General features: G+C 40.9%; 1 protein-coding gene and 1 long non-coding RNA gene across 11 annotated transcripts; both read right to left on the bottom strand.

The window, feature by feature from the left end:
• Positions 1–300: 300 nt before the first annotated feature.
• On the bottom strand, positions 301–26957 carry trak1a (trafficking protein, kinesin binding 1a). 10 transcript variants are annotated; one of them, XM_020710063.3, is made up of 17 exons: positions 26824–26957; positions 20448–20642; positions 11017–11093; positions 9766–9882; positions 9387–9487; positions 9104–9212; positions 8777–8855; positions 8535–8665; positions 8381–8455; positions 8176–8313; positions 7969–8045; positions 7658–7894; positions 7124–7452; positions 5243–5686; positions 4253–4355; positions 3952–4050; positions 301–3032 (listed from the first exon to the last, which is right to left on the bottom strand). In XM_020710063.3, exons 1-16 carry the CDS (start codon positions 26861–26863, stop codon positions 3978–3980), a joined length of 2325 nt encoding a protein of 774 aa, XP_020565722.1. In that variant the 5' UTR covers positions 26864–26957; the 3' UTR covers positions 301–3032; positions 3952–3977. The 10 variants fall into 10 exon arrangements, with proteins under 10 accessions (XP_020565722.1, XP_020565723.1, XP_078789240.1 ...); XM_020710064.3 differs by having other exon boundaries at positions 3964–4050; XM_078933114.1 differs by lacking the exon at positions 26824–26957 and adding an exon at positions 23460–23679.
• Positions 6404–6768, bottom strand: LOC144984495 (uncharacterized). Its single transcript, XR_013648240.1, has 2 exons — positions 6628–6768; positions 6404–6578 (listed from the first exon to the last, which is right to left on the bottom strand). It is a non-coding gene; the product is annotated as an uncharacterized LOC144984495 (long non-coding RNA).
• Positions 26958–26985: the final 28 nt, after the last annotated feature.

The following is a 26985-nucleotide window of genomic DNA, read 5'->3' as shown; positions in this document are numbered from 1 at the left end:
CTCCCCAGCCAGCTGTCGCCCCTGAACGCGGCGAGTCTTCAGCTCACTGCTCCGCCCAGGGGATGGGTTAAAATGTGAAGAATTATTTCCCCACTGTGGGATGAATAAAACAGCTCTGCCTTGCCTGCCCATGTGTTGAAGTGTCCTTGGGCAAGAAACTGACTGAATCCCACATTGCTCTCAATGGTATTGGCTTGCCACCATTAGTATGAATTTGTGTGTTGACGGGAGAACGAGAGATTGACTTTAAAGCACTTTGGGCTTTAATCAATTCCATTATTGAATAAACACATCCAGACATTTGATGCATTTATCCCTTTATTAATAGTGCAACCAGTTCTGTAAAATAGAACTCGGACTCTGATCAGCTTCATTCCACCATTATCCTACACAAACAACACAATGATATTGTTTTTAATAAACTTTTTTTTTTTATAAAGTTAGCATGTTTGTTGCATAAATTTACAATGCAATAAAACCTCCCTTCATGAGGTCAACTTAGGTTAAACCAGCATACTGTGCAGATACATGGCCTTACAGCATGAAAACTAGAATAAATTACATTCAAATACACAAAGGAAATCTTCACACATATACACACTTATCTTCACTCTTGTTGCTTCAGTCAAACTGTTTTTAGTTCCAATACTGCTATTTTTATTTTCTTCTACACACTGTGCTATAGCCATAACATTTAGTCAGTTACTTCAAAAATGGATTTCAGGCTGCAGAAGTGTACGTTTCAGTTATTCATCAGTCATTTTAACTCAGTCTATGACACTGACAGAACATCTTTCAGGGTTGGCAACACAGCTCTGCTAAGCTGTTGAATTTTTGGAAATTATAGGTCATTCTTGAAATGTTTTATGGTTATAAATTATAAAAAAATTACTTGCAAAATTCTTCCATTGTAACTTTGGCATTGATAGATCATATTTCAGTGTAAGAAAGCCCCAGATCAAACTCCTCTACATTCGTATTCAACTTCCATCTTTTTTTTTTAACCAGACTGTAAGGACTTTATGAGAACAGCAGAACATAATCAAGAGAGAAAACGGAGAAGTTGTGGATTCCCTGCAGCTCTGCGGTCACAGTGTTCTGTTTGTCTAACTGGACCTGCTCTCCTCTGATCCATCGGGAAACACTGAAGACCTGTGAGGCCTAAGACCCGTCAGGACAAGAACAATAACCACATGGAGATGTCTCATGGGAAAGTGCGGGCGCCTTAGGATGCACACAACTGCATTGAGTCGAATTTACAGAAAAATGAAAGGCAAATTAAAACGATCAACAAATGCAACACACGCTGCATCTGCGAGGAGATGAGACGTGTTGGTCTTTAGGCACAGAAGTACATTCGGTCACAGCATCAGGGCAAATTAAAAGCCCCTATATGGATTCGGTTTGAAAGCAGAAACTGCTGGGTGAGTGATGGAGTCATTTCTAAGGCTATTAATACTATTTAAATTAAAAAAAAGATCAATTTATACAATATTAAAATACAACAATGGTTTGGATGAAAGTTATGAACAAATAAATAATCCCAGCTCAGACAGAGCAGCTGTGACGCAACAAACCTATAATTTCATCATGGCACCTATATGACCTCCTACAGACGCAGTAACAACAATGCTGAGTTCATTTCTGATTATTGATCTTATTGAGGAACAATAAACACAGTGCTGGAGTCAAACACCTCCCCATATTAAAAGATGACTGACAAAAAACACATACTTATGTCAGCATGAATAAAAGGTCTATAAGTCAAAACTTTTCATGGTTTGGGAGAGTTTTTGTTTTTTTCATTCTTACACCTTATGTCAGTTCTATTGCATATACATCATATAATAAAAAGAGAGAGAGAAAGGCCACATACTTGATGATCATCAGTCTGGCTGATGGTGTGTGAGAAGAACAGTAACAGCTTCAGTCAGGACTGGTTTTAGTCAACGCTCCGTTTGCAGTCCTGTGGTTTGGTGCAGCTTCAACAGCTGCTCAGTTTGAATGGAAAATGCTAAATGTATGTGTGCGATATTCAAACATATGTGGAATTGTGGTCTAAGCAGCCTCTGTTATTTCATTCGAGTGTCGCCCGTGTGTGTTTAGGAACCGCTGTGTGTTGTGTGACCGTCTCCCGTCCATCCAGAGCCTCGGGTGTGTGCATGTCCTTGTCAGTTGTTCGGGTTTTGCCTGCGTGGGGTGCGTGTGGTATGAGAATGTCTGTGCACGGAGGGCCGCCGGGGTCTTTCATGGCCATGCTGGCCCCCACTAAAGCAGGATAGCTCCTGTTCCGCCTCAGTCCTGCGTTCAAACCCGGAAGGCCGCCGCCTAAAGCAGCATTTCCCACCCCGCCGGAGCCAAAGGACGCTAACAGAGCACTCCCAGATGAGGCCGAGGCGGAGAAGGGAGAAAGCGTGCGAAACTGTTTGAGTTTGTCCACAAGTCCGAGGTTGGTCACCTCTGCTTGGCTGTCGTCGTCCATCTGTTTATCTCGCTCCATCTCTCCCAGAACTTCTCTCAGAATTGTGCGGGCCGGTTTGGAGGCGAGGAAGGCATCATAGTACGGCGGGTCTTCAGTGGAGGGGCTGAACTGAAACGCTGGAGCCGTCGAGGTGGAGGAGCAGGATTTGGAGTCAGGTGAGGTGGGCGGGGTGTGAGGCTGGAGCAGGAGCAGATCTGGTCGTTTCAGCGACTGTTTGACTTCACTCTCTGCTGGTCTGGCGATGCATCTCTGCTCCTGCCCCACTCTCATCATTAAAGCCCCTCGAGCCCCCAACCCTCTGTCCCAGCTGCACGGGTTATACACAGAGGCAGAAATTCCATGCTCCAGCAGGAGGTGCACCAAGCCCAGGGAGGTGCTGGTCGTCTTGGTGGAGTCCCTGAGGTTGGTGGAGGACTCGGCGTGAGAGAGCGAAAGTGAGAGACGCCGTGGGGTGCAACAGGGGGTGTAGGAGGGTGTGGAGGCTAAAGGAGAGGATGCGTGGGTGGGTGTTCCAAAGCCGGCACTGTTCTGACCCGTGGATACAGCTGAGCTGAAGAGAGAAGACAAAGATGGAGGAGGCAGGAAAAAAGAGACAAAAACAATTATTGAGGAAATGCAAATAAAGACTAAAACTGACACGTAAAGGACAGCTTTCCTGATTTCTCAATTAAGTAAATCAATATATAAATCAAGAAAGCCCAAAGGCTGTGACTCACAATGACAAATGGAAGCCTCTGCTAATCTATTTAAAAATTCTTGTTTTATTTCTTTACTCACTCTGATCATCGTTGGATCTATTGCAAAAGCGTTCCCAGTGGTCTTTGAAATTCACCTCTGAGTTGTGGGTGGGACTGAGAGCTCTCTGTTTACATTGCTGGTGCAACAAAAACGGCGAGCAATATTAATGCTCCAGCTCAGACGAGGAAGAAAAAAAACGCACGCAGATCAATTTGTCTGCAAGCGGATGCATCAGAATGGAGTGGAGTCGGGAGCTTTTGGCCCCTCCAGCGTATTTTCTACCTCACAGCTTCAAACTCATTTTTATTGTCTGATTCACAATGATTTGGACAAAATACTCAGAAATGCAATTTTGATCTTAATTGTCCTTATCACAAAAATAGTCCAATAATCCAGTGATGTGAGGAATTAGCATTACAAACAGCAGTTAGCAGCAGCCACGGCTAACATCAAAAGCTTTTGAGTGAATGTTTACATCTTTTCAATTCGACTTAAGAAAACGGCTCTGATGAAATGTGACTCTACATTAAATGACATGGCTTGTGAGTCTTCTAAAAGCCAACAGTTGTGTGCAACAACAGGGATGCTATTGGATGCATTTTGGCTCCAAAACACCACAAAGATCTTCAAAACGTCAGCCAGTCTGTGGGTTATGAACGCGGTTAGAGGCTGAACTGTGGCTTTACACAAACCCAAACCTGACTGAGATGCATCAGCATGCAGTCTCTCACCCATCTGCACACCTGAAGGTGTGTGATCAGTGGGTCTGTTCTACTGCGGCTATAACAACCATATGATACAACTCCAGCTCGTCTTCCTCATCAAATGACCTGCGAAGCCAATCACAGAGCAGAACCGGAAGATAAACAAGCAACCTCAAAAAATCATTGAAGAAAAAAAAAGGGCAACAAATAATAAGCAACTAGAGTAAGTTCAGGTGAATTTTTGCACTTGAAGGTAATTTTGGTTCATTTATCTACAATTAAGCTGAATAAAAACAAAGAATTCAGCATTTTGAAGATGTGGTGTTACCTTGGTGAAACAGAGGTCAGCTGATCAGAGGGGTGGAGGATCCTGCAGGTGGTGAAAGTGTAGGTGGAGCTGGTGTGGGACATGCACTTCCCTGGGAAATAAACTGGAAGAGAGAATCAAAAGGAGGAGAAGAAAAGAGAAAGATGAGGCCGTCAGTGCCTGAATCAAAATGTGCCGATAAAAGCCGCCACAAGAAAAAATATTGCAGATATTAAAGCGGGGAAAATAAAGCCTACACCATGTTTCACATCCCAAGCAGAAGCACCATAAAAGATTACTACAATTTCTATGAGACAGGTAAGTTATTACTATGAACAAGAATCCATTTCATTTCAAATGTGAATTTCTGCAGAAAGCATTTGACAAAAAATCAAAATCATAAAGTAAATCTGACGTAATCGCCTCAGCAGGGAGGAAGGCTGTGCCGTGTCTTTTTGAACTGAGTCGCAGCAATGTGGGTGCACAAAGGTGACCCCCCCCCCACATCACATGCACCAAGTCGGCGCCAATATATAGCAGCCGTTCATGTGATTTGGACGGCTGCACTGACAGCTCCTGACTGAACCCTTGTGTGTATGTGAGCCGGACACGGCCAGGTTATTTCTGCTGTAGTTGAGGTCAGCGAGATGCTCCAGAGCAAAACTTGTATGAAGGGGAAGAGCGCTGCTGAAGATGACGGGAGTGTGACTTGCAGAGAGGAAAGCAAAGAGCTGCAGCGAAAGAAAGGATAAGATAAATTAAAAAGTACTCTGTCATGATGGAGCTGGCCGACTGCATGCACAATGACTGCTCCTGGGAGGGGTGGGCGTGCTCACGGTGGATGTGAGAGAGGTCATGCAGGATGGAAGGTCACGTTAATTTTTAGTCAGAGGTCCGGTTAGCCTTCATCGCACCCCCCTCAACCCTTCCTCTTGAATTTCTTGCCATTCTCCCCGATACAAATACTCAGATGTCTGCAGTTCTGTGGCTGCAGCTAAAAGGCTCCCTCACCAGGCATGTGGTCCACAGGGCTCTGCTGCAGGGCCTGGAACTCCTTTTCCCTGCTGCTCTCGCAGGGAGGAGGGAGTGGAGAGGAAGAGTGGGGAGGGGGCATGCTTCCGACACGTCCGTCCTTCCCTTCAGCCGTTTCTAAGATTACACCCAGTCCGTTCGACTGAAGGTTTTCGTCAATGTCAGCAAATTTGTGGCAGCAGACAGACGGAGTCGAGGTAGACTGAGGCAGACCAAAGGGGGCGGGGCTCTCCCCTGGCAGGCAGGGGGGCGTGTCACATGGCTCTTCGTCCTCCTCTGGCTGGTCCAGCTGCCAGCCGTCTTCCTGCTCCTGATCCTGGGGTAAGTTACGGAAGCCCTTTGTGACCACACCGGGCCGGTGGTCCAGCAGAGCCCCCATGTGGGGCTGGGCCAGCTGCTGCCATGCATGCAGAGTAGCAGAACCTGAAAGAAGGAAAAAGATCCTCGTGTTAAGCTGACTCAGCTGCTTTCGTCACTCAAATCAAATAAAAAGAAACTGGAAACTTCAAATGTTTAAACTCTAATAAATAATATTACAACACTTCTTCTCCATGTTATTAATGAAATGTGTTTTTGCCCAGGAAAGGTATTTTCACACAACATGGAGGTTATGGACAAAATAAATAAGGTCTTTTTTTTTAAATCAACAGTTTTTTCCAAACATACTAATTTAAATATTTCAATTTAATAACTAAAGACAAACGTGAAGAAATGAGAGAAAAGAAAGGTGAGAAATGAAAGAAGTTTTATTAAAGATATATTAAACAGAAAAAGGACAGAAAAAACAGAAATGAACAAAAGCTGAAATGAGTAAAGTGATGAGTTGGACAGTCAATACAGTCATTTGGCACAAATGTTTTTCCTATTCTGAACCATTTTACTGTTGAGTTTTGAAAGCTGCATAAAATGATGTACAAAACGTCATGAGTATTATATGAAGATGAATGGAGCAGAAAGGTTTAGGGGCACGTGGACAAATATATAAAAGTGATAAAGACATAAAGTTGTTGTAAAACCCACTATGGACACTAGGTGGTGCCATTAGAGATGGAAAACACATTTCAAGAGCATGCAGAATATTTATATTTTAACATAACTTTGTATTTTAAAACCTACACAGAGAGAAAACCTGCTTTCAGATTTTTGCTTTTACAGAAAACAGTTTAATAAATATCAAATTACAGGCAAAAGAAATTCATACAAATCTAGGAACTGCAAAAAACACAAACATAGCTTTGTTGTAATTGGGTTGTGAAATAAAATATAAAATCAAAAAGTTATTTTTCTATTCTTTTAATCTGAATATAAATGTTTGCTTTTATTTATAATTCATTGTTTTAATATAACTATCAAGAATAACAAACCAGACAGCAGGATAATTAGTGTTTTAGATTTCAAGCCAGCAGCGTGGCTGAGTATGTCTAAAATAAAAGGAGTGCTGCAGATTTAGAGCATCCTCCCGCTGCTCCAGCACCTCCAGCAGACCTTCAGCAAAAGCCTGTGGAGCTCCAGCTGGAGGCTGTGAACTGGGCGACCTCAAAAGCTCCATCGAACGTGAGCTTCTCTGTAGCTTCTCTGTATCCAGAGAAGCACTCTGAAACAGTTTGGAACTGCTGTAGCTGTGAAAAACAAAATATTGTGTCTGGTGCTGCAGGGTCTGAGTCTGGGTCTGATTAATGTGACTCTGGGACACGTCCACAACCTCACAGTTGGACTGTTGTCTGAGCTTCTGGTTTAGTTGGTGGCTTTTGATCAGAATCTCATTTTCACCCACCAAAAATGTCTGTAAACTGGGATTTTGTTTCTCTTTTTCCTCACTCGAAGAATCAGTGAGCTTGTGACTCTCCAACAGATATTCACCTTCTAGCGGCTTTACGATCTGCAGCTTCTCCGGGAGGTAGGACCTTGAGGTGAATGAGAATCCTGACCACATGTTACTCATGGAGGGATGTGAGCACAGCGACAACAGACTCTCTGTTGGGGTTCCTGGGCCTCCACTTCCCTCCCCGCTTTCCTTTTCCTCATCCTTTGCCAGATAAGCCAGTTTCCTGTCTCTCTCCTCCTCAAAGAAGCGTTTTTCTGAGAGGTAGTTGTCCCGACGGAGGGACAGGCGACGAAGAGCGGCCTCCAAGTCTCTGCCGCCTGGGGTCCCGGGCGTACCAGGGGGGCGCTTGTTGGAGTCCTCTGACCTGAAAATGCCGAAATAGGAGGTTCATGATAAAATACTGGGTCAGGATATTAGAATAGAAATATTGGAAATATTTCTTTGCAAACAAGAAAGAACAAAAAACTTTTACGCCTTTAACCAAACAACGAAAGGTACATTAAAGTATAAAAACGTCTTAAGAGATGTAATAAAACATTTCAATGTTTAACAGTGAGAAGGGCACATACCCATCAGGACTGTCTGACACGCTGCTCGTCCTGTTGTCCAGGATGATCCCGCTGCCCGTCTCACTCCCAAACATGGAGGCGGAGAACGGTGTGCCAACCCTGCTGGAGCGGCCCGAGGTGAAGCAGGAGGTCTGATTGGAGCCGGGGATGTTGAGGGGTGAAGGAGCTGCAGAGGATCGCTGCTGACGCATCAGGTTGAGGTTCTTCACCGTTTGGAAGACTCGCTTTGGATGCAGTCTGGAGTGAGAGGAGAGTTTTGATAAAGAAGGGACTATGACGGGGTTGTTACCCATGTTAACTTTTGAATTTACCTCTGCTCTTCTACGTCTGGATCGTCCATCTGTAGCTCTTTCCTCATGGTTCCTTCAATTTCTGCTGCCAGAGAGTCCTGAAAAGAAAAGAAATACATCTACTGATTTTATGGCACAGCCTTAAAGATTTAAGGTACACGGCTTTCTTATGAGAAAAAAGTTCTGTAAGACACGAAGCTGTGTGCGACTAAAAGCTCTTTGACTGACCATTGGGAACAAGCCCAGAGAATGGAAACGCCTGGGATTGCTGAGGGGTAAACTTTTATTCCTCAGGTTCTTCAGCTCCTCCTGAGCTTCATGGAGCATCTCCATACACTCTGCATACTTGTCCTGCAACTCACGCAGCTACACAAAGACAGAGTTTTAAGACTTTGCCAGATTTGAATTATACTGACTGTAGAAGTGTCTTTACCTCAGCAGTGAGCTGTCTCTGAGCATCTTTGGCAGCACCCAAGTGTTGTGTGAGTTCTTCGTTTTCCACAGCATACTGTTTACACAAAACGGGACTGTCACAAAAAAACAAATTTGAAGTAATTCATCCTGAAAATCATTTAAAATGGTCATACAAGCTTGGCCTTCTTCTGCAGGTCTACAATCTGAGAGAGCAGATGTGTGATCTCCTCCTGCTGCCGCGAGGCGTCATCCGACTTTCTTGCCAGCTCTTCAGCCAGAGAAGAAATCTGCAAGTTGGCCCCTCCTGATGATGAGACCAAAGCAAAGCAATTCTAAAAAGGGTATCCGGACTGAATGAGCAGCAAGCATCTACAAAAACATTTGAAAAAAGGGTTTTTCTAAAGCTAACACTCACGTAGCTCTTTGACACAATCATTGACAAGTTGCTGCTCTTTCTCCTCGTAGGAGATGGTTTCAGTCTCCAGGTGGGTTGCCTGGAAAAGCAAGGCATTGCTGTTAGCATGATGAGACGGAAAATAGCACGTCAAAGATTAGACTAAGACAACCAACCTTTAAACCTGCCACTACTAAAGAACTTTGAAACACTTTTTAAATTAAGGGTTAAAAAAAAATGAAATCTTAGGTGTGATGTATACAAGTATTCATCACATCTCTAAAGCAAATATCTTTATTTTGATTAAAGATTCCAATCTGTCAAGAAGAAATGTGTGTGCGTTTGTACCACTGATCGGAGAGATTTGTTTTCTTCCTCTAAATCTTTGAGTTTCTTCTGTAAGGAGTCCAGGGGGAAAACAGCTGGAGCGGACACATAAGGTTCACTTGGACACACACTGTAAACACACCCATAAGAGTCCAGCTTTATTTTAAATAAAGATCAAAACTGGCAGCCTTTATGTATGTGTTGATTGCAATTCTGCTGCATTACAGCCCAGTCTGCTCTTTGATGGAGAAACAGTCTGCAGACGAGCATTGTGGGAAAAGGCAGTGAGTAACAGTGGACTTACGGCGTGGAGGTGCTGGACTCCCCCTCACTTTCCTCTGCAGCGTTGGTGTAAAACTGCAGCAGCTCATCTTTCATGGAGAGGTCATGACGCAGCTGAGATACCTGGGATGTATTTTAAGACTGTATGACTAAAATGCCATCATCATAAAACACTAATATTGCCATAACTACTGCTGTCCCCTAAAGTGTATTCCTGTTGGTACACTTCTAAAGCAGTATCACTGACATTCACTGTCTTCATATGCTGTTGATCCCATAGCACTGAGTTTACACAATATTTTTCCATCTTCCTTTGTCTTTTTTATTCTTGGCCTTTTTCTTAAAAAAAAAGTTTAAGTAAAATAATGATAGAAATACAAATGTGATACTTTTTCACAAACCTCCTCTCGTATGTGCTCTACTTGCTCCTCCAGCAGGTCATTCCTTTCACTGAGCGCTTTGTTCTTCTTTAACAAGGACTGTCCGATACGAGCTGCTAACTCCAAGTCACGCTCTTTCTGCAAAGAAGATGCTTAGCTTCATATAGAATTCAGACGTAAGATGACACAGCAGCTGCAGTTATTTTTAGCTGGATATGTTTCATGAAAAAAAATAGACTACATAAAATGGTCTTGTAGCATGGAAATTTTCAATCTAACGTTTGTACATAAAAACAGAAGATACTTTGTGGCTGTGTCCTTGGGTAAGACACTTTACACTCCCTGCCTCCAGTGTGGCTCCACTGGTGTGTGTATGGGTATGAATGCCCCGGTGATGGTCAGAGGGGCTGTAAGCACGTACTGGCACCGACGCCCCTGTCAGTCTGCCCCAGGGCAGCTGTGGCTACATCAGTAGCTTACCATCACCAAGTATGAATGAGGAGTGAATGAATAATGGAGACTTGTATTGTAAGTCTTTTTCACCTCCTGTTGTCAATGAAGTTTCTAATAAAAGTGAAAGAAGAGATGCAGGGTTGGAGACCCTTCTAGTATAAAGGTATAGGGACCCGTTGTGTCATGCCATCTTAGAACAGCAGAGGTTGGTTGGTTGGTAGCAGTTTCTGGCTCCATAAAAACTATTTTTTGTCAGTGTCCCGGCATGTGTCACACGATAAAGTAGGAGACCACGTTTACTTCTGCATGCCTCACACTCGATCTCTGTCTGGTTCAGGGGCCAGTGTTGTGGTACAAGTCTGCAAAGCCGGCCGGCAACCAGTCCCCAGAGACGATCACAGCTACAACGGCCACAACGGGTGAGCTGTGGGCGGGTCCTTAGTTCAACAGAGACTGGGTAGCTTGGGACATTTACATATTATGCAACATACCACTGCAGCTACAGAGAAAACATTTTTTCAGCAATGCCAGACGTTCGTTGACTGTAAGGCCATCTCTGACTGCTGTGTTTTGAAAATAGCTAAGGTTGAAGGTTCATCTGACAGTAACCCGGTTCTGTTTGCAGACACTCCGCACCACTAGCTTTGCATTTAGCCGTCACGGGAACATTTGAATATCAGCTGCTGAGAACGGGTTTTATGATGTCCTATCAACCTCTTTTGAACTCTGGAAGCCAGCAGACGTCAGGTGCCTCATAAACCTACAAAGTGCTTTAAAGTCCTTTTTTGGTCGGCTACACTTTGCTCTTTGCGTTCGTACCTCTTCCAGCAGTCGAGTGACAGCATCGATGTCACTGTACGTCTTTGTCATCTGGCCCACTCTGTCCGCACACAACACTGCAAGGAGACAGAGAAACAATGCTACTAAACTCAGTCAAGACAACAACTACCGGTACTTAAAAAAAATATTCACAATGAAATGTTAGGGCAGTAAAGATACAAATAAAGAAATAAAAAAACTAAAAATTTTTAATTTATGATTAAGCTTTTGGCTCGAACCAGTAGTGCCAAAAGGGAAAATTAATTTCTATTTATTACAAAACGTCTAAAATAGTGGAGAAATAATTATCAAGATTTTAACAACTAAGAATGAAGGTACAATAGACTGACAACATTTGTTGGTATTGAACTTAACATAAAATCAACGTAAATAAATATAAAAATTGGTTAGGCAAAGCTAACAGAAACATCACCTTTGTATGCTGAACATGAAGCGTTGCAATTTCTCTTTTACTTGAGTGTAGCCATTAGGCTATTATTAATGATATTTGAAAAGATTCCCGCATCTTCGCAGTAATTTGATGCATATTTCCCTGCATAGTTTTATATTCACATAATTCCACTCCTACCAGTAATGTAAAAGTTGAATTAAATGGTTGCTGTAGAGGATCATGGGAGTGATACTTGGATGATTTTGGGTTAATGAAGCTATTGATGCTAGACCTGATTAGGAAACCCATTGTCATCATTTTTTCTCCGACAAAAATGGGTGTGAAGTACACAATACTGAGTCAACGGCATTTCGATCAGCTCATTATGCAATTCTGTTCCAACACTCACCACATAACCGTGCTGAACTGCACCCATCATTACTGATAAAAAACATGAACTTAATCCCTCCTTTTGGTCAAGATGTCTATTCAGAGTCCCTCGATTCATCACAGTGCAACACAAGACACCATTGCACTGCCCCCCCCAGCCCACAACTCTATACATTTTTATGGCTGGATGATCTATGGGTGGATCCCCTGAGGGCACAAACATGTAAAATGTAAAAAAATGATATTTTAAGCATACATCAAAGCTGTAGGACATCTGTGTTTGTGCTTGTTCTGGTTTATAAATAAAGTTTATAAATAAAAAGTTTTATGGTGAACTGCTTCATACGACGGAGTTTTAAGCTTTTTTTAAAAAAAAACTGTTTTTTATCTATGTAGCTGATACAAAGATATTTAAATAATGAAATAAAAATAAAAACAAAAGATACACTTAAGCTCTTGTGTATTAATGTCAACTCTTCTCCATTTTCCAACACAATTATTTAATGTTTGGCAAATTCAAAACGTTTAAAGCTGATTTTGAAAATTGTACTTGATTTTTTTCAGACTTTTATTATATTTTTTCTTTTTTCTTTTTCCATGTACATTTAAAGCTTCATGGTGACTGATATTTAAAGGTAAGATGGTGGTGGTAAAAAAAATACCGGATAGAGGAGAAGAGGAATGAGAAGTTTTTATCTTCTGAAGCGACAATTTGATTCCTTTCAGCAGTCTATCTTTAACTAAAATTTAAATGCGAGGAACATACAGAATACTGACAACTAGAAAAATGCAAAGAGAGTCAAGCGATGCAAATGAAATATTTACTTATCCTCACAAAGATGGACAGTGTTTAGCTGGTGAGAGCAGAGATAAAGTCTGCTGGCTAAGAGCCTTTTAGGCATATTTTTCCCTAATAATGTTTCTTATTAAGCATGGATTTCACTGAAACGTGGTGCTATCATTGATCTGAGAGTGCATCTGCTAACTATAGATCCATTCAAAATTGATTGAGTCAGTTTTTTTAAACAAGCTTTTGTATAAATGCCCAACTATATGTGTGTGTGTGTTTGTATATTTACCTCCCAAAACTATTTACACTCGTTTTTTTAAATAGAAACACTTAAATGAACTCAGAACTCAATCAAAGTATGGCGTAACACTCTTTTTTTCCAGATCAGATAAAATGCTATAAAAATTATTGCAGAGTACAGTGACCTTCATTTAGCATTTGCTGCAACACAAAACGTGGGTTACATTACAGTCGCTGCCTCCTACCCTCTCCAAGTGTGTAGTTCAAAAATATTGCTAGAAAAATCCAGAATCTGAACTGTAATTTGGATTTTTAGAATCTGAAAACATTAAAAGACGTTAAGAGAAGTTGTTATAAATGTGCTGTATAAGGGCCTGGATGATTTATAACCTTGACTACAACTTACTAACAAACAAAGCAGCAGGAATGGGTAAGAGGTCACCATGGCGATGCAGAAACTCCATGTCCTGTTTATTTTTTCCTTTCAGGCTCCTTAACAGCCAAAACATTCTAAAGTCAGGTCTAAACTTTAGTGACACCATTCACCTCTAAACATTCAGGATAAAAGAAAGCACACAATTGTTTAAGAAACTGTTAATATGTTAAAAATTAAATTAGCTTAACTTGCTGGAAAATGTGTTTCCCCATTAAACAGAAAACATTTGTAAAAGTTTCAGTTATTAGGATTTTTAACCACTTAATAACAGCTGAGGTCAGGAGGATTTTTTAGTGTCTTTTGTAAAATGAAAAGAATTAAGCCAATGAAAACCAACAACTAAAGATAATAATTATGACATGAGGGTCTGTAGCAACAAAAACAACGCAAAACCGACAAGGTAGTGAATACTCGACAGAAAGGCTAAGATGAAGTTCAGATCAGGAGAACTACGACTGAGAGGACTTCAAAACAAAATAAGGTTGATCAGCAATACACAATCCAGCAAAAACAACACTAACAGCCCTTAGATTAAAAAAAACAACAACAACTACCTTCACATAAAACTTCTTGCTCTTCATCCATTTCTTTCTCTTGTTTGTAGCCCTCATGACTTGGTAGAAATACAAGCTCTTCCTCGTCTTGCCTTGTGCTTTCATGGAGAGGCAGACAAACGTATTCCTCATCTTGGTCGGGCTGCTTCGACAATTCAAGCTCACCTTCACATCCAGACATGAGCAGTGCCATCCTCTCCTGTGGCACCACGGCTAACCGGTAAAGCCCAAAGCCCGCAGGAGCAAAGCCATGGTTCCTGCCCCAATATTAGGACAGGTGTAACGTAGGAAACGCTGCAAAGTTCACTAATTGTGGGAAAACACACAATGGATTGGATGTTTGTTCTATTCCAAAGAGGATACCGTTCAGTCTCTTCCTGAAAGTGTATATGTCCTTCTCGCCTCTGTTGCAAATGACTGACAAATCCTGCGACCAGCAGAGTCAGCTGTAGGTGTGTAGGATCAGGATCATTCGCCACCTGTGGCGGGTCAAACAGCTCGACTCCTCCCCCTTTCTGACTCCTAATTGAATGGCCTTTTCTACAATACCACAGACTTAGGGTAGACTGGCACGCATTTACAGAGCCGGCCTACTCTATGAGATTAAGAATCAAGGGTAAAACAGATTTAACACAGCAGATGTGGGGATTTAAATGTTTATTATATCTTTAGCCTTGTAATCCTCACATGTTTCACTCAGACCTTGTTTTGTCTTAAATGCTGCGAGTTCAGGCTGACATTAACAGAGCACAAAAGAGCTCAATGCTGTGACTTCTTTTTCAAGTAAAGAAAACCTCTTCAAACCCCTCTCAAGTGACAGCAACTTGGTACAGTCCTGCTCAGCTTCAGATAACCACCTGAGGGCGGGGCCCAACAACACACACAAAAGCAAACACCTGCTTTCAGGGTGTGGCCAAACACAGACTCTCAGGTGAATGTTTTACATGCAGCCATGTCAGTTTGGTGAAAAAGCTGCTGACGAAAAGTTTTGAATGACAGTTGTAGTTTTTTTCCCCTGCATTCTTTCGCAAAACAAATAAAATATTCCTGTTAAAAAGAATCTAGTTTGGGACAAACCCTTCCTCTTTTGTGTCCAAGTATGTCTGTTACATTCCAACTGGTCACTGACTGCCCACCAGCCTGGTTTTTCCGGTTGTCTTTCTATGACAGCGGGTGTCTCCGCCCATTCTAAGTGCTCACTCAGGAGGTCATTGTCAGGATTCTCCCCCATGCTAATCCTCCTCTGTTACCAAAACGTTTTAGGCAAACAAATGAATGCTGTACTTCAATCACATTCTCTTTTGCTGACACAACTTTGAGCGTCTCTAGCCCTAGAGACCTGCTACAGGAAAACACAAAGTCCTGTGCTTTGAAAAAATGCTTAGATAAGGAAAGCAACAATTACACAATGTCTAAATACAATCATTTCTTCACTACTGAGTCACACAGAAACTAATCAACACTTACTTGAAACTGCTAGTTCATATTCATCTGACGAACCAAGGTAACCAATTAACTATTAAAACAAATACAAATGTATAAACATACTGTTTAACATGACGTAATATTTGTAGTTTAAATATAACAATATTTAATCTGGAGGATTTTCTTTTTGCATCTTAAAGGCTCGCTCTGGTCATATTTTATGTTCCCAGTGGTCTTTTAATTATGATGATGCCATTTTAAGCCAAATTCAAAAACCTGTGTCAATTTCTAGGACGTGATTCATTCGAAATTTTCCTCAGAGTTGTGTTCGGGACTGTCGGCGTAGAGTAACCCTGTTTCCCCTTTGCTCCCCGTTACTGAGAGCTCTCTGTTTACAAGCTCTTCCGCTATCTAACAGCCCCTCTCACCCCCAACCTAACATGAGTGGTGCAAGAAAATAGCAGGAAATATTCGGAGCTATCCAGCCGTACAGTTTTGAGCCAAATGCCACCTAAGACGAGAAAGAAAAAAGACGTACATGGATCTAGTCGTTTACAAGTGGATTGCATCGGAATCGAGCAAAGCAGCATATTTTCTATGGAACAAATACACTCTTTTTTGAAATGCATTTTTAAACGCAATTTTAAGCTTAATTTTCATTATATATGTCTTCAATGGAGTGGGTTTTTAATGACTTAAATTTATACCTTCTGTCCAAGGTAGGCTCAGCTGAAGTTGGGTTGAAAACAAACTGTACTTATTAAAATGGTTTCTAATAATTAACTATCTGGATGGAGTTCTCATTTCCTCATCCAGATCAAATGTGAATCAGTTTTCTAAATCCAACTATATCCTAAGAGGCAAACTAAAAAAGCCTATCATATAGCTTATAAGCCTATAAATAAATAAAAACTACTATTTTATTACCTGTACCTACTAACCTCAGTGAGACCCAGTCTTTCCAAAGTGCAGGACCACAAAGACACAAAGAAGAGAAGGAATGTTCTGCTCATCAGTCTCTGCTCCAGTGTTATCGCTTTTGTCATTATCAAGAAAAGGGATTCAGTTCAATGGTTCTAAGCAGAGCCAACAAGAGTTTGGACAAACACCAAGCAGTGTTCCTGTGACGTTTATTCTTTTATCAACTGCATGTCCCATCAAAAACAAACAAACTGCTCTTGCTTTTCCACCACATCACTTTCTGTTTTATCTATCCTTTCTGTTAGGAATCTCACTTTTCTTCACACTCTATTAACGGTTTTAATAATTAACCTGCAAAGAGATGTATCTGAATTACAAGCCACTCGTGTTCCTTAAGATTTAAACTGTAGCTTAATCATTACGGAAACAAAAGCAGGAACACATATTTACCCCCCTTGCTGACTGAGCTGCATACAAACTCCTGCAAGAGATAAAGTTTGGCTTTAGGTCAAAAATCCAGGACTATTTCAGTCTTTGATAGGTTGCTAAGCACAGATAGCTAAATCCTAAATGTTGTCAACTGTACAGACTGGAAAACAAACATTTGTTCCACAAAAGCAGCCCTCACATTCCTATTGGATGATCACTTTCAGCCTCAGTTGAAACTTTGTCCTGGCTGCACTTTGTTCATTTGACCAATTTGTTTGATGGGTTCTGAAAGTGTAAATAAGTCTGCTGCAAGGCAGTGTCGACAGAGGTCGCTGAGATCTCATGCAAAGCATTGAGCTAAATATACTCTAGCCTACTTCCGTTTGCCTGCCTCTTGTCATTTCTTTGAAGAAATTGAGCTGCTTGCTATTTCTGCCTTCACACAATAACGAGATTTATTAAGAACATTATCTCTTATTGGACAATATTTGTGCTTAAAAAGTACCAAAATCAAATACTAGAGTCCAGCTTGGGCTTCAGATATTCAGACTAAACAGCGCCAACATGAAATTATCCCATTTGTACAATCCACTAGTCTTTTAAAGCAAAAACTATATTCTTGCAAGTGTATTCATGGAGTTCAATTAAAAACATTTGCTACACATAAAGAAAATTGTGTTATAATACAAAGCGCATGATTGCCCTACACACTGCTACATAAAAGGAAATAAGAGACCAGGCTGCGTAAAAATGAAAAAGAAACACAGAGATGTTTTCTGTGATGATCCTTACTACTGTGTTTACCCTGTTCCTGTCACATGACCCCTTACTATTGCCCCCTGGGAAGCATCATTCAGCAGAACCATGACCTGCATGAGTTTAACTTACTGCAAATACCAGCATTAGCTGCTGCTGTAGACTGTGGCACGTTACATAAATAGTTTCACTGCATCAGAGTCGATTATATAAGGAGCTTTGCATTTCCTTGACTTCTTAATAACCACATTTTTCCAAGATTTGTGGGTTTTTTTATCCTGAAATCCAGGTGAACATAGAGCTTTTGACTCCATAAGAACATTAAGCCTCTGCCTGAAAGCATGTTGTAGCGGGTTCTTACCATCAGTACACTCTTCATAGTACCAGTCCAGCTCATAGTAGTCAGCCTTGACAAACCTCTGGCCTCTGCTTTGGCCTCGCCTCTTCATCCTTACTGTTCTGCCACACGGATGTGCTGATGTCCCAGCATATTAATGCTTCACATCGCTGAGAGTGCCAACATTCCAGCCAACATTCTGATCAGAGATGGTGTCCTCAAAACAATTCCAAGGTTTTGTACAGTCGTCTTTTACTGACGAGTTTTGTTATACTAGGAGGGACGAGAGGTTAACAGGAGTTTTCTTCGGTCTCATCACAAGTTGTTTCTGTTCAAAAATAATTACAGGTGTCCTCCAGGGGTATTACCCCGCTGCTGGTGGCTTTACTGATGCAACACCACTGTCAGCCTGTGACGTTTGTCTTTCTTCTTTATCAAAAATTCCTTACCAGGTCAGCAAAGTTCTGAATCTGTGAGTTTGTCCATGTGCTCCATCTCCTCGTATTCCCTCTTCATCATTACTAAGCTTAAAAAAAGGCATCAGGCTCTGTCATCTCATGTCCAAATCCTATTGCAGCTGCTCATCGATTTGTTTTCCTCTCATGGTTTCATTCTCCTTGAGCTGATGTCGTCTTGTTGGGGTCAAATAATGACCTTGTTCTTCGCTGTTACAACATTCTTTCTCATCAGGCTCCACGCAGGGAACACCACAGTGACTCAATGAACACCGAGACAGAGCAGGCAGCAGCAGTCACGGGGTTTGCAGCAGAAACGATGCTGATGATGACATCCAGGGAGGGGCGGGCTTAGAGAGAGTCTTAAGCCAATGAAAGACAGAAGCAGTGCTTTCATGCTCCCGCCCACATTTTTTTTTATTTTAAAGCATTTCCCCCTCCTCTCCTCTACTTTGTCCTTCTCTATGGTTGCTATAGTAACAGGCTCAGACTCCAAGGCCTCTCAGCATGTAGAGGGAGTCAGTATAATAGCAGTGTGGTGTTGGAAGAGATGACATGGACGGAAATGAACAACAACGACGAGTCATCAAGGATTTCTTTTCCTCACCGAGGAGTCTTGGAATCCGTTAACAAAACTCGTTTGGAGCATCATCAAAATGCCAAAATAAGGAGCAGTCCCCTTCAAGTGTTACCAAAACCTGCTCTATATTAAAACCTTTGGCTTGACAGGCTTTGAAAGCTCACCCAAAACAGTTAACAGTTCAAGGTACACTAACGAGCGAGCAGCATAATTACAATGGTAGCGAGTTTAAACTGAGCATTACTGGGTCTGAAAGCTGAATGCAGATCCTAGAACAAGTAGATCACTCCTATCACCTCCTGCTTTCATAGATTCACTAGAGTTTCATAATTATTGATTACGCTAAACATCTCAGTGATAACAAGTCAATGAAATTTGTAATTGGAAAGATATTAATATAAAGATATTTGTGACATTGTTTTGATAACTTGAGGCTTTTTTTCTTTAAATCTTTTTTACTTTTGTGAATAATGATTATATGGTTGGTGTGTGAAAATGTATGCATAAATTATTGTAAGATTGAAGGTGTATTGAAGGCGTTTTGCGATAACAATAAATTTGCGATTTATTTATTGTGCGGGCCTAGAATTAATACAATTTTTCTTCTATTCAATCCTTTTTTGAGCATTTTTTTACTTTGTCTTGTTTATTTAACATTTTTATTTTGTGTTTGAAAAACAAAAGGAAATCAATCAATCAATAGATTCAAGGAATCTGGAAGAAGAGTTTTTCTTTGTAAGTACTTATGCTTATAGCAAATCTCCCTTACAAAATAACTATCTAAATTCACAGTTTTTTTTATCTGACATGTCCAGCATTGACACAAATATTTTCCAAAATAACTCATGGAGACATGTGGGTGTTTTGTCATCACTGCTGCCTGCATGTCATCATCTCATCAGACACGCCCCTCTTAAGCAGCAGGTCACCTCGGCAACCACATGGTGGGACGCGGCTGGCTTTTCCATACCGTGCCGTGCAGAAGAAAATCAGAGCCTTCCAGCCAAGAGAAGACGGGACGTGACCGAGCTTTGCTCACATATCACGGCCCCTAAGGGTGCTGACACCCGGGCCATCTGTCTGAGGTAACAACGACAAGCAACATGGTGCTGGTGAGGAGGAATACAAGTGGGTAAGCAGTTAGAGATTGCAGTGAGTAAAAGGATAAAAAGCAATCATGACGCTTTTGCTGTTTTTTTTTTTTCTAGTTTAAAGATTTCTTATAACGATTATTGAAGCTGGTTTCTGTGTATTTTTAGAAACATTTTTTACTCTTAGTCACTATTCATGCAGACATGAATTAAGGTTTAATAATTAATAAAGAAAAAAAAAGATGGAAGTCTGAGCGTGTCATGTGCGACGCTGGCACGTGTTTTTGTGAGCCGGAGATTGTTTACTTTTCCAGTTGCGTGCAAAATGGGAGTGTCTGATTTAGAGCTGAAATAGGTGGCAACCACAGGGCATGTCTGATAAGAAACAACAGAGACCTGCTTCCAAACCGCAGGCTGCAGGGGAAAACACAACATAATCAGGCCAAGATAGAGACACAGCTTTAGCAACAATGTCCAGCAGTTGAACTGATACAGACAGACTGATGGTCATTTCTGTCTCAGGTTAAAAGGTCAGAACAGAACCGATCCCTCTTAGTAACACTCCGGTGAGGATTTCCTGGAAGTTTTGCTCAATATTTATCATTCATTGTTTATGATGTAAAGAAGGGCACTTACAGAAGTATTTTAGGGTCTCATCGATCTGCTCAGTGGTCAGGTCAAGGGCCGAGTCGGGGTCCACCAGTGGCGTGTGCAGCCAGTCATCCTGATCATAACCAAAGATGGTATCGGCCCTCAGCTTGTAGACTGGCAGCTGCTCCTCCAATAAGCTGATAATCTCGAGCTCCGGCAAGTCAGTGCTGTTACACACATCTGCACGAGGAGACAGGGAGAATCAGTACTGTGCTTTCATGGTAAACATACATACATACAAGTATCTGCAAACTGTGGTGAATTTTCAGGCAGCTGATTTGAAGTTTATTAATGGTGAACAGTGTTTTTTTTAAATCACATCCCTACTTTGTTGTGTGCTTCATGTCATCAGACAGTTGTAGTTATTTTATGATCACACTGCACTCTTAAACTGAAGCCAAGATGACATAATATTATATTCTGCTAGATATTTCCTTAATCTTAAATGCATGTATGGATTATTTATCAGATTTAGCTCAATGAAGACTCACTCTCATTTCTTCACAAATATAAAAAAGAAAACAGACGTCTAACATGAACACGAATTTCTCCTCTACATAAGTTTGCCGTATTGTAAAATATGCTCATTAATCACGATCAGACATTTTTCAGAGTGCTGAAATTACTCGCATTAAAGAAGAATTCCTTAAAACCATGTTGAGGGTGAAAAATGTAAATCCAGTGAGGCATTCATTGAAACCACAAGTTTATGAGGCCCTCTGGTGGTCCATTAAGGAAACACATTTAGAGCTTTAAAAATGGAGTTGAAAACTCGCTGGTGTTTGTTTTTTTGTTTGTTATAGATGTAATTCCACATATGATACCAAAACCTAAAGTAAAATCCTAGTGGTAATAGAAAAAATAATAATTTTGCACACAATTCAAAAGATTCAAAGTACTAGAAACTACATATTTTATTTTCATTTACATAGTAGAATTTCCAGCTCTTTGATGGTTCTTAAGCCAGACTGGGGTTGTTAAAATTAAAATAAAAAGCAAGGAAAGAATTAAACCCTAGAACAAAACTACACATATTCTGGATTATCTATATGACATGTGTTCACTAGTTTGACATTTAAAAACATAAAATACACCGAGATGTAACATGAAGGATTCCTAAATAGTTGCAGCATTTAGAAAAATACCCAACGATCACACATATTAGCTTTTGCAGAAGTATTGCCCTTAACCTCAGATCTCAACAATGTGCTTTTCACATTTTATCACAACTCATCTTTATCAGGAGTCCTTTACATCACAATATTCAAAGTTTTAGTGTTTTTTATTGGTACACAAACGCAGATAGAAGATGATGGATTGACAGAATCAGCATGGACGTGAGAATTAACATACTCTAAAAAAAACATCCTTTGTCTTTTTGCTCCGAGGCTCCTCTGTCTGCACGTCTGTCTGTCTGTGACTTCCTGACAATACCGTCTCTTACAGTTTGTCAGTCTGAGTGACGGATTGTGCTGAGAAAGGGAAAAACACATGCTGCTCTCACCCACAGCAGCTGGTGAATCATTCAGCAAGCACAGCCAGCTAAGTTTCAGAAGTGCTGACTTCTGACAACCGTCATGTCAAGAAAAGAGATTTAATATATAAAAAAGCATAAATAGGGTTTAACCCCTTTCGTGTCACCTCAGTATAGATATACTTATCTAAATGTAGCCTAAACAGTGAAGGTTGTATTTTGGGATTGTACAAAACACAGAATGGCAGCACATTCTACAGCACATTTATCCCATTGAGTTTCTTTTGTAAATCACAAAACTTTAGAAAAACTCTTTTGAAATGCACACCCTTCAGTTTGGTTTATTTGTTAAAGTGCCAGTTCACAACTAAGGTTGTCTCAAAATGCTACGAAAAGAGAAAAAATATCAGACCAAGCTGTTTTACTTAAAGTTAAAAGTATTGCTTATAAGTGATTTAATTAAAGTTCAATTGATCTCGTTTTTGTTTGGCTATGATTCTTTTATTACATGGAAAATAAGGTTTAAAATGAACAAAAGATGAAACTATCGTTAATAGGAAGCATTCTTGCATTGAAGCCTTTGCTGATAAAAATACATTAAATTGTTGGAGGAAAACAACAAGTGAGGTTTGACTTCATTGACTTTAACTCTGGATTCTGTGCTTGAAAGCACGTCTGAGCTTCAAGATGAGGTTATAAATAGTGCAACAAACGTTCACAAGTTCCTGAGAGCATGTGACTCTGAATGATTAACCTCCCACAAAACCAACTTGATAAGAAATCAATTTGACTTTTAATAAATGTAAAAACAAACATAGGTCCTATTTGAGATTTTCAAATGGCTTTTAGTGACATGTGAATGTCACAACCTCAAGTTCCAGGCCAATTTTCAAATGTAAATATAGATCGTCAGGTGACATAATGGAAACAAGTAGCAAGGACGCACTGACACATGGGAGAGGCCATAATTCACAAGAGCAGAGAAGTTCAAGTTCAAAGGCAAGAGGAGCACGGCCGCAGCCTGAGCAATGCAGCAGCAAAGAGAAGCAACAACACAAAGACACATTTAAGAGTTACCAGCATAGGAAAAGTCATCCTGACCTTTTACAAGTTTAGCCATACAGAGATTTTCAACATCAGTTTTAGCTCTAGCTGAATGAAGAAGATGGACAGTAAAAGCATGAGGCCTGGTCTCTACCAGACAACTGGAGTCTGTGTCTGACAGCTAAAGTAACACAATGAGATTTCTGCTCCACTGAAGTTCAACATGGCTGCCTCCTGTTTGACCACAGCATGTAGCATGTTCCCATGTATGCAGAGATCAGAACACTTAACCCCCCAAACTTGAAGATGCAATGTGTTGATGTGTATGTTCTGACTTATCAAAATTGCTACAAGTTGTCGTCCCTACAGTTACTTTGTCAATGCAAGCCTAAGCAGGAAACAAGTCAATACGGGGTCAATACGGGGCAAAAAGACAAACAACTGAGAGTGCCGTTGTACTCTCTGCTCGGTCTACTCACTCATGGTGCCTGGAGCCCAACAATCCCCAAAAATCCTGCCCTCCAATCACATTTTCCACTGGTATCGGAGAGATCACAAAAAAGAAAGAGGAAAACAGAAGAGAGTGGAGAGGGTGAGAAACAGGAAGGGTGGGAGGGGGTACTGTGTGAGGGGCAAAAAGGAAAGGAGGAACAGAGAGATAGGGAGCAGTGTAGGGGAGAAAGAGACCCGAGCCAAACTGGTGGGCCATGCCTAACATGCCAATGACGGTATTTAACTGGACCGCCCCTTATTTACTCTGTTGCTCTCTGTCCCTCTGACAACCAACAAACTCAGAGGGACGCTCAGCTAAGTTAACCACACACACACACACACACACCCATGGATGGACACTCCTGTCATTCTGATCCTCTGCAAACCGCACATAATGACAAGCTTGACACAGTCCATGTCAATGCATTGTTTTTGCTCCTTCAGCTCTTGCAGTCACTTCCTTTGTAGAAAACATACACATCAAGTGTGTAGGAGAGGGAAGTGTGTCATGAAAGCACTTCAAATGTTTTGGGTTTTTTTTTGCACTGGACCAGGTCAGAGGAATTCTCTGAACAAAACACAGCCTGAAAAAACTCCACAAATACCACATATTGGCACAAAATAGCACCGGACTATATTCGCCTTCCTGTGAGGTCATAGTTTTAAAAGCACACTTTTAGCTACAGTAATCAGTTTGGAATTAGTAGTTACTAAATTTCCTATTAATCTGAGCCAAATTCAACCAATAATTACCACAAACAAACCAAGAATTACCAATTATCTAGGTGCTTTTCTACTTGAACTATTACAGCACAATGAATGCTTTTGTTAGCTTGAACTAAATCACAGCCAGGAAGTAGACGTGTCCTACATGACTTCATCTGTGTCTCACTCAGGTTCCCTGCCCCCCTTCTTTCTCTCTTTGTGTAGGCAAACTCCTCTCTCTTCAACAGTCCATCCCATAATGCCACTGTTGCTTGACTCCTTCAATGGCAGATGACTGGTAACCACAGAGAAATTCCAATACAACCAGTAAATTGTTGCACGGCAACAGGCGCTCAACAGACTTTTAGTTTGTTTAGTTTAAAACTTTGGGATCGCTTAAGTCAAAAAAGAGCAACGGACAGAATGAGATATGTTTTTTTTTTTTAGTAAAGAGACAAATTTGGTTTAAACATGTAGTGCTGTAAACCTTATTCTCCCAGTAGATGGCAGCACTGACCCTCTTTGGAAGCCCTGTCCTTAGTGCTATCTTAGATGACCCCACCCTTACATTGACGTGTTCTCCCTACCATGACAAAGGTGGATAAAGGTGGAAAGATTTCATGTAATCATGGACACCAGTGAAGATCACAAATCATTGAAGAAAAAAGGTTCAGGGCACTGTCTAGTGGGGCCTAGGTGACCCAACTCCCAATGTTAAAGTGCCTAGGATAGCACAAGGGTTACAAACAATAAATCCATTTCCAACATGTTACAAAACTGAGTTAATACATTGGGATGCTTAACATTAATACTGCCATTTCTCCATTATCAAGCTAAAATCATATAATGCAGTTATTGTTCAACAGCTTAAACATTAAAGAGGAATAAAGGGAAGATCTTGAATTACAAAGTTTGAATGTAAGTCAACCAGTTAATGCTTACATGCTAACATGATATGTGGAGCATAAAGTGCCAATAAGGTTTTACAAGGCTACTCTAAAAGCAGCACATCAGCCAGTAATGTGATGTTTTAGCCTCTCTCCAAAACCTGCTTGTCCAAGCATAATCTCCCAACATGCAAGAAGGGTTCATTCACCACTAACTCCAATTCTTTGAACCATTACGTCAGGCTTCATGGAAAGGCGTGTATCTTCCCATTAGAGCAGGACAATGTTTACATTCTTTTGTTTCATTTCATTTCATTTTTTTGGGATAATTCTAAACATGTAAGGGCAAAAAAAAAAAAAAAACTGGTTTAGCCTCCTTAATCTCTTATGTAAACACATGAAATGAGTTCCTATACAATTTTTAGACTTTCAGAAACTATCCAGGTTCCTAAAACAATAGAGGTCTTCTAACTTTGATTGAAGGAGTGCAGGAAGCTTTTAAAAAGGGCACCCAGACATAAGTGTACACCCACGCACACAACACACACACATGTAGCAGCAGCTTGGTCTTAAACAGCTCTAAAGACTTGGTACCAGTATTTGTCGTGACCATTTTGCCTGTTGTATCTTGTTCCAGACACACAAAGAATGAGACATTGGAATCAGTTGCTTTTGTAATTGCAGACTTTTACCTCACAATTGTGAAAGGAATTCCGTCAGATGTGTAATCCTACAGCTCTGAATGACATTAGAAAAACTGAACACTTTTCAACACTACAAAGATAAATGAAGTGAAGTAGAGCAATAAATGTCAGTGCTTCAGGTGAGCAAACCCAGGTTTCCTAATGATGCTCTTTGTGGCTGTTGCTAAGCACAGAACGGACACTGCTTTTCAAATAATACCAGGAACTGAGCTCATACAGGGAGGGCCTTTTCCTGTTTCTATGTGCAAGAAAGAGAGCAGGATTTAATCCCTGCTGACCTAACGTGTTAGCCTGTGCAAGGCCGTCCAGCAGATAAAGACAGTCTTCAGTCTCCTCCCTCCTCTGTATTTGCTCTTCATGAGAAAGGGCTGAAGTTAAACTGTGTCAGCAGTGTTTTACCATCAAGGTAAGATGAGTTTATCAAATGATTGCACGAGGAAAGGTTGATCACTGAGTGTAATGGATCCACTGCAGTACAGAAGTTTCTACTTTCCAGTTTCCTTTAAAATGAAGTGTAGAAATTCTGGGCTTGACAAGCGGGCCCAGACTGTAAACAAAAAGCGGGTGAGGCTACTATAAAACTGAAATATGTCAAATGAGATCAAACGTATCTCTGTGCTTTTTTGGGGAGTGACAGATAGAGTGAAGATGCGATGGTTGGATACACTGACAGAAAAACTCCTCTGGGAGCTTTTCTCTTGTTCACACGCTAGCTTATATATAGTGCTGAGGCCCCCCAAGGCTTTTTACTGACAGGATGTGACATTACAAAATTGGTCACAGATTTTCCCGAGTTTAAGCTTCCCTCTTATCAACAACAGAGTCCACAGTCTGGATTGTTTACTGTAACTTGATTTTAAAACCATTTTGAAATAAGGTCTGACATTACTATAGTCTACTTACTTGGTGTACAACTCTAGTAACTTGGTAATGGCTTTCAAAGAGCTGTTTTGAAAGATGAATTATGTATAAATCATAAAGTACTGCCGTTGGTGTGCTAAATGGACTTGTAAGGTTTGTTTACGCTCTTTCATAACATATGAAAGCAGCATTACCAGTAATGGTCTGGGCATCTTTGCAGGGGGCCGTAAACATCTGAAGTGCAGCCGGCAGACTGCCCTCACTGACGTACTCCTCGTCTTCATCTTCCTCGCTCGCCAGCTGGAGCCCTGGGTCATGGGGCTGAAACAAGGGTTTTGAGGACTGTGCAGGAAGTG

Source organism: Oryzias latipes, chromosome 16 (assembly GCF_053564925.1).
Source record: "Oryzias latipes strain Hd-rR chromosome 16, Olatipes_Hd-rR_3.1".
Lineage (NCBI taxonomy): Eukaryota > Metazoa > Chordata > Actinopteri > Beloniformes > Adrianichthyidae > Oryzias > Oryzias latipes.
This window is presented reverse-complemented; position numbering and strand designations above follow the sequence as displayed.

Bases quoted from the DNA above. Each gene is read 5' to 3' on its own strand.
- trak1a (XM_011485071.4), bottom strand. From the start codon at position 26,863: ATGTTTACGGCCCCCTGCAAAGATGCCCAGACCATTACTG. The intron at 20,643-26,823 runs GTAATGCTGCTT...CTCCTCGTGCAG, and splicing joins AGATGCCCAGACCATTACTG to ATGTGTGTAACAGCACTGAC. The intron at 9,213-9,386 runs GTAAGTCCACTG...GTGTGTTTACAG, and splicing joins GAGTCCAGCACCTCCACGCC to TGTGTGTCCAAGTGAACCTT.